The sequence below is a fragment of the Lycorma delicatula genome, chromosome 13, assembly GCF_047948215.1.
Source record: "Lycorma delicatula isolate Av1 chromosome 13, ASM4794821v1, whole genome shotgun sequence".
Lineage (NCBI taxonomy): Eukaryota > Metazoa > Arthropoda > Insecta > Hemiptera > Fulgoridae > Lycorma > Lycorma delicatula.
In genome coordinates this window covers 19,271,688-19,280,220 of record NC_134467.1, presented here as the reverse complement: position 1 = coordinate 19,280,220, position 8,533 = coordinate 19,271,688, and the positions used below count along the sequence as shown (strand labels likewise).

At 26.3% G+C, this 8,533-nt stretch overlaps 1 protein-coding gene across 1 annotated transcript; it reads right to left on the bottom strand.

Annotated features, from left to right (window-relative positions):
* Positions 1 to 489: 489 nt before the first annotated feature.
* On the bottom strand, positions 490 to 6,849 carry LOC142333910 (uncharacterized). The gene is made up of 4 exons (XM_075381520.1): positions 6,700 to 6,849; positions 5,135 to 5,398; positions 2,305 to 2,645; positions 490 to 644 (listed from the first exon to the last, which is right to left on the bottom strand). The coding sequence occupies exons 1-4, from the start codon at positions 6,712 to 6,714 to the stop codon at positions 593 to 595; spliced, it is 672 nt and encodes a 223-aa protein (XP_075237635.1). The 5' UTR covers positions 6,715 to 6,849; the 3' UTR covers positions 490 to 592.
* Positions 6,850 to 8,533: the final 1,684 nt, after the last annotated feature.

Below are 8,533 nucleotides of genomic sequence, written 5' to 3'. Positions count from 1 at the left end.
ATCAGTTGTCTATTAGTGTTTAAGTTAATTCAAAATTTTAATAAAAAAGGCGTTGGATTTGTTAAACAATTATTTAATATTTTCATTATGCAGCTTTCTTTTTGACATTGATTTCTATTAAAATAGCATAAAAATATTTTATTTTATTCATATACTAAATATATATATTTTTTCTAATCTTAACGAACCATTGTATCAAAAAATATAATTTAATAATATTATAATAACTCACTTTCACACCGCTGTATATAAAGGAGCTTTTAATTTTAAATTAAAAAGCATGATAAGCATATGCAATAGATGTGTAATTCATAAATTTAAACAGCTAATGTAGTGAAAACTTTAATAGCGCTCCAGTACATAATTGTTCTATTTTTGTAATTTAATTATTTATAATTTATAATTTTTTTATAATTAATTTGATTTTGTATATATATTTATTTATTCTTTATAGACCAAAATAAGTGAAAAGTAAATTTAAGCATAATTAGTAGTAATAATTATTTATTTTTCTTTAAGTAACATTTTTCATTCCTTACTAGTAATAATAATTTTCCTTTTTAAACAATCCAATGATTACTACCGAATATTTTTATAAGCATTGACGTTCCAAAAGCTTAACTCTCTCTTCAGATGATTTCGTACTAAGCAACAACAACAATAAATAAATAAAATGTCACACACTTAAAAGAAATTTATTAAATATTTATACTTTTATAATATTTATTTAGTTTTAATTTCATGGAAACATTTTAGATCGGATACTTGAAATAAATATGTCGTAGAACTAATATACTATAAAGTTTGATATTGCATTTACTTCCAAATTACTTAGAATAATTTAGAAAAGAATATATAGTAAGAGTGGTATTACTTATATACTTATTACTTTATATGTCCTGAGCCCTAGCATCTGTAACAATGATCATCTTCACATATAGGGCCCTGTAATGAACCTACCCAATCCACATCCAATTCTCAATTAGTTTTCGAGCCGCCCAGAATGAGCTGATAATTGTGACATTCCTGATTTCACCATACGCCAGCTTCATCGAAGTAATTTTAAATTCCTCAACATTCCCCAGTGTCTGCCCAATAGCATCCTTAATCTCTTGCTTAGTCGTTTTAACGTCTTTGATGTGGACAACTGTCCTTCCGCCTCGCGATTTAAGGTCGACTTGCAAGTTAGCCATCTTTTCTTTTAACACTACTGTCAGTTCCTTTAACTCGAATATGATGCACATGATTTTGGAAAAGGAAAAATCATTGCTAAGACACTGCAATTTTTTCTTATGGGAACAGACTAATGAGCAGGGTTTTTTGTTTTTATTACTATTTTCTGCTGTTTTAATTTTATATTCATTTCCTTTGCACCGTTTCATATTTACGATATTTATTTGTGTAGTTCTGCCCTCTGTAAAACAATTTGCATGTAATATAGTTGTAGGTTTTAATTTTTATCAGCACCCTATACAGTGCATTTTGTTTTATTCAGCGTTAAGGTTTAATCATAAAACAAACCTTGAAGTGCCTTATTGATGATTACAAAAATTATTATGGGTTCAAGGCAGAAAACGAGTTAGGTATTCTTTTGTTGTTGGCAATAGATTTTTGTATTGGATCGTAGGAAAGGTTGCTAGTGAGTTTACATTAAGTGTAAAGCTGTAATTTTATTTGCTTGTAAGGGCTCTTTACATCCTTGCATGATTATAATATTTATTCTATGTCATCAAAATCGCAAAATGCCCTTTAAATACCTGTAGTCAAATACTAGTTAAACTTTTTTTTATTCTTACGTTGCTGGTGGTGGTATCTATTTGTTATGTATTGTACATCACTCATAAGGCTGTTTACACATTATGCAGTGACATTTAAGAATAGTTTTTTTAAGTATTATTTTGTTTTAGGTTTTATTTATTTCATAAAGAAAACTGCATGAGATCCTTTTCACCTCATGTAGTAATGTTTTTTAAACGTTTAAAAATTTATAAAAATATGATGTGTGTATATATGCATGTACATGTTTGTGTCTGTGTATATGTGCATGGGCATTGGAGTAGGTGAGAGCTAATTCATATGCTCTTGCATGTTTGTTTCCATGTTTTTTAACTAGAAGTAATAGAAATGTTTAACTTAACATTTTTGTTAATACATATACACGTATTGACATCATGTCACTGTGCTGTTACTCTCTGTAATCTAGTATACATTAATAAATAAATAAATCTAATGGCTTCAGAAGCTGAGCCTTAAAAAATAAATAATAATAATAAAAATAAATATTGAAAGAAAAACACTTCATACCTGTTATATAAATTTATAACTTTATTACAGTTACATCCTTTAGCATTTGGTTGATTTTTAAACCACTTGTAATAAAACTGAACAAAAACAGTTTCTCGAGTAGACGTATTGTGAACAATGTTTTCCATACATTGAAGAGGCTGAAAATTTTTCATCCACAATAGTGTTGTATAATATACATGCATATCTGTGTATTCTACTATATACATTAATTTATCATGTTCTACTAATGTAATAAGAAAGGCAGCATTATACATATCCCAGCATCTTTTTTCCAATTCAAGCATTATGTTAATGCAATTATACCATTTCATTCCTCTCTGATTACATGTTAGTGCAAACTAGAATAATAAAAAAAAAATAAATCATACCCAATACTTAAAATTAAGCATACAATAGTATAATAAAAATCATGGAAAAAGTTCACATAATCAATAAGAAATTTTATGACAACTGTAAAGTAATTGTAATCAATGATTTTTATCAAATATATATAAGAAAAATGGCAACACTGTTCAAAAGATTATACTGTAAGAATTTCAAAAATAATTTTTTACAGTTACAAGTCTGTTATCTTGTAAATGGATATTAACTGTTGAATGTTTATAATTGGCTCAAAGGAGACACATACATTCCATTAACTGCCATACACTCCATTTTATTCTGCCATCATGTAACAGCTTCCGACGAGTAATAATGAAATTAATTTTTTAAAATTTGTGCAAGTATTTCATTTTTTTTTGTGAATTCGTATATATTTGTTTTTTAGTTATTTTAGAGTATTTATTTTTTAATATCTAAAAATGTAATGATAAAAGTAATTAATATTCAAAATAATATGCAAATAAATAATTGTAACAGAGAAAGAAATATTTTATTGATAAGTTAGATATTTATCATAAATTTAATATTAAATTAATAAATTTAATAACAGTAATAAAAATATATTTAATTATTTAAATTATTTTAGTTAAGCAATCTTTTATTAGTGATGGAAATGAAATCCTTCTGAAAAATAATGACACCAATTTTTTGTAATAACTCTGTTACTGCAATGCACATAGGGGAAGATGGCTTTCTAAAGGAAAAAGGAAAAAAGTAGAGTATTTGAGTTAAATTAAGAGGTACAGTTGTTATTGATGAATACAGACAAGCTGCAAATTACAAGATTAGCTTATTATCAGATATTTTCAATTCCCTAAATGAATTAAATTAAATTTTTTTTAGTGAAGTTTGCAAGAAGAAACAACTTGATCTTCAATAGACAACAAAATAAAGGCATTATTAAAAAAATGTCAAATAAAAAATAATAGTGTTTTAAATTAAAACCTAGTCTTTCGCAATTTTGAAAATTGAAACAAAAGAGAGAATTTCATCAGTGATATAGAACATCATTGCCTGATGTTCGCTAAACCTAAACTGCTATTTTCTAATCGCTAAACCCGATTTTCAGCTATGGTGGCAATAAAAAATAAATTTTGTAATAAACTGAACCTTGACCCAAATTTCCGCTTAAAATTAAGTTCAACTGAGCCAATTATTTCTTCAGTTGTTTCAGCCAGGCAGAACTATCCTTGTCACTGAATTTTTTTTTGAAAAATATTCTTAACAGTAACATAAGTAAATATATTACATAAAATTTCTTTGTAAAATAAATTACAGTTTTTTGAAAAATTATTTTTTTAATAAATAAAATAATTGTAGAATATGATCTATTTTATAAAATAAACAGCTACTTTAAGAAATAATGTAGATAAAAAATGGTACATAAAAAAAAAATATTGAGAACAGTTGCTTTAGAAGTATTTGCCACACTAATTAATTCTGTCAAGAACAATGTTTTTTTTTTTTTTTTAAATATACTTTTTATTATCAAACACTGTTGCAATGTATTGTTTATTATAATGATAAATATAAAAAAGAAGTTAACAACACAGTTGTGGGATTTTCCCTTCACATGGCTATTTATAAATAAAATATAATTTACATATTAAAGACATTGAAAAAATCTTATTAGATAATTATTGGCTTGAGATTAAATCCGTAAATTTACAAAAAAACTTCTATTTCAACAACTTAAATATTAAAATCGTTTTCAACACCCTTGAAAATGTACAAACTGATATCTCACACAATCATGTTGTTACTTTTTGCATAAACCCTAAAGTAGGAGTCAAAGTACAATTTTATAAAAAAATCTTTTTTTATAGTACTCTTGATTACAATAATAAAGAGAAAGAAGAAAAATGTTAAAAAGTGCATGACGTTTTGTTAGGTCTGGCCGCTTGGTGGAATTTGGGACTGGAATTTAGTTAAGATAAATTTATATGCATAATTGGATGATAATAGAAAAAAACCCCAACGAAAAACAATCATCTTGTGATCACAACAAAGCTTCAAAGTTTAGAGCATTTTTTAGTGTGAGGGTGCGATTTTGAAAAAGTTTTTTCAATAAAGCAGTTATTGTTATTTTTTAATTTTTAACAAATGTGCCTAAAAAACATATGACATTAATTAGGCGAAATCTTGAGATACTGAGGGGACCTTGCTCTACAGCCTCACCCCCATTGATCTTTTAAGCTGAAAATTTAATGGCATCAATACCCCATATATAGAAGTAATGTGACCAAGTTTGATCAAAATCAGTCAAGTACTTTTGGAGATATAAGGTGATTTAGAGGCCAACACTGAACACACACATGTTAACAACCTGTTAATGAACTTGTATTTATGAATCCTTTTAAGTATGATACATTTAAATTATGACAAGTCAAATAGTTATAGATGTATTTCAAAGTTTTTTTTATTGAAAAACATGGGTTATAGTTACCATATTTATATCGTCTTCAGTTTCTCCAACTAATCTTAAATACTTGTCTGTTAACTTTGAACATGTTCCGAAATGATAAAGCCTATGTTGCGGTTTCTCGTCAAACTTCTTACAGTACATATTACTATATGATTGAATTGTTTGTTTATCTGTATAACCATAATTTCTATTTTCATTTTCTTTATGAATTCCATCTCTATATTTCTTGCAGACATTATTCGATCCAACAAGCATTGTTGTTAATATGAAATACATCAGTAAGACCTATTACAAAAGAAAAAAGCAACATTATATATCATTTTTTATAGGTTGAAGAAAAATATATTTCTTTAACTTTGTTTTTTTTTTAGATGTAATATAAGGAAGATGAGTGCTTCTTTTGTCTTATCTTTTGTACCTCCACATTAGAAAGGGTTCTTGATTTCATCTGAATGATTTTTTTTAAAAACAAATGGTTAAAATCATGAATTTCAAGGAATAGTATATTTTTAATCAAATCATAATTTTTTTTTGTCAGTCTTCATCACAGAATGCTATAAACTACAAAAAATTAAGATTGTTTAAATGTGCTTTTAATGAGTCATGTTAATACAATTTCTTAAGTAATTTTTATAAAAGGAGCTGATTCATCAATACGAGGATAAATGTATCACATTTATCCTCGTGATGTTTCCATTGTTGGTAGATTTTTGAAAGTCATTTTTAGTGAGCACTGTAAGTTCTTTTGTCACATTTATTTTGATCTCTTTTCTGTTTTAAAATCTTTTTTCTCTAAGTGGAATCACAATATATTTAATACCAATAAATATTATAAAAAATTTATTAACTTTTTTTTTTTTTTAATTTAACAGACGTTTACTGTGATACTTAACAGAAAATAATATATTTCGATTTTAATAGATGCTAGCATTACAAGTACATGTGTTTTAATGCTTGCGCTACCACCAATTATAAAAATATCTTTGTACTGTTTATGTATATTTTGAAATTAATTTTAATTAAATTATAACAATAAAAAAAAACAATTTTCATGTAGATATGAATTTTTTTATACTTTATTAAAATGCAGTAACTTTCCTCGACTTATAAGTTGAGGAAATAATATTTTTGACTAGAAAATATTACAAATTATGTTTTTTGTCACTCACTGTGCATAGATAACAATGTGAGTGGTTTTTAAAAAAAAAAAAATTAATCTAAAGTAAAATATCTGACTATATAAATAAACACTAGTTAATTATGTAGAAACTGAAAATCTTGTACTCACTTTAATTCATTGTTTGGTAACTACATAAAGTATCTGGTTTATTAAAAACATTATTAGCCAGAAAAAATTATTTTCAATTCTTATTACATCTGTTTACTGTACTAATATCTACACAATTCCAAAATAATGTAATATATTTAACTTCAATAATCAATAAAATAAAGAGAAAAATATTTTGAAGGACTATAAATGAAAAAACTTCTTTTTATAAAACAAAATCGAACCAAGAATATCTTAGTTGATTAGTAATTATCACCTAAATAAATTATTTTGAAAAACAATCAATAATCAAAGTTACCTGTATTCTCCACATATTTATTATTTTTTTGTTTTATCAACTTATAAAATTTAAAATTAAATTTTATTTTATAAACGAATAAATCTTGATATTAACTGATTAAGTATAGCAGCAGCAATGAGGTATATATTAGTATAGTTTATTTATGTGATGATAAAGTAATTTTCTATAATGAGGAAAATTTATGTCTCAACAGTTTTTACTTGTTTATTTCTTGAGAATAATCTTTTAACAATTATAATTTTCACTTTCATATTTTCTTTAAATACTAACACAAAAATTTATACTAAACTGTATGTTACGACGGAATTCATTATTAAAGGTTTTTTTGTTGTTGTAATTTAAACAATAACTATTAAGCATAAATGAAATATTATAATACATGCACAACGTGCATGTGTGAGAATAATTGAACATGTGTACATTCATCACGACTAAAAGCACATTATGGATAGCATCTCAGCTTAAGTCAGCTGAGATCATGTACAATCACTATAAGCATATCAAGCATGTACAAGTATATCATGTATTTGTGTCATGTACAAGAACTGATCAATCTGTACCTATTTCATATAATTTTACTAATTTAATGTTTAAAGTACCCATTAAGCGATTCAATTGTGCATCTGCTGTAATCACCACATTATTAACTAAATCATGCACTTAGTCCTTATTTAACGTAAATAAATTCAAATCAGGGATGAACTCCTATGATTGTGCGGCATGGTCAGGTTATAATTATTCAAAATAAAACTTGAGCAGTTTTTATATCATTAAACACCATAGCTCTATAAATAATGATTGATGAACATGGTAGCCATCTTCAGAAACTTTCTTAAAGCTTTACTGTTCATGAGAGGTTAATTTCCACTTGACATTGAAAAATGGTAAGACACTGATAACTGAAACTAAATACTTGGCTAAATTTTATTATTCCAACATAGACAAACGTGATTCATTAGTAAAGAGGCCAACTTTTAAAAAATATTTTTAGGTACATTAATTGAAGTGTTCTTCAAGATGTAAAACACAGAGTGCCTTAGTGAAATATATTCAGTCTATATTTTCCCTCTGGAGCAACTAATAGCATTGAGCTGGTATATGTCTCAAGGAAACTAATTTAATAATAATAATACCTAATAGGTATTGTAAAATTAAAACCAATTATTGATAAAAAAAAAAAACAAAGTTACAGGATATTTCAGGTTAAGAAAGTAAGCATTTCCCACCCTCAAGTACTCAACAAAATCATTTATCTATTCCCAATTAAATGTAAATAAATTAAAAGCAAATTTCACACATGAACTACTCTCATTTTGCTGCACAGTCAGGTTGTACCTCCCAGGCCATGGCTTTATCTGCTTAAACCCTTTATTATTAAGTACCTCTATAAACAATGATGAGTGTACGTGCTAACTTGCTTGAGAATATCTAACAAAAATTCATAGTTAATAAAAAAACAATTTTTTTTTGACATTGACTTCTAGGATAGTAGTTCACATTAGCTCTGACTTTCCTACCATATCCAAAAGAAAGAATTAATGTTAAATTGTTGGCTCAATTGGACCATCTCATCATGACAAAATTTATCCTAGATCTAAGTCAAAACATATTTAGTAAAATTTTCATGGTTGAGCAAGACCTCAACAAAAGCTGGTTTTACTTAGAATTTTATCTGGTCTGATCTTTTTTATATGACTGCTCAAAAAGGAGTGTGATATATTTAGGGTATATGTATGCATGTTTGTTCCACTGTAGCAGCACAACAGCCAAACCAATTTACATGTATGAACTTGTGTTTGAATCCTTACATTACGGATATATAAAACAATGG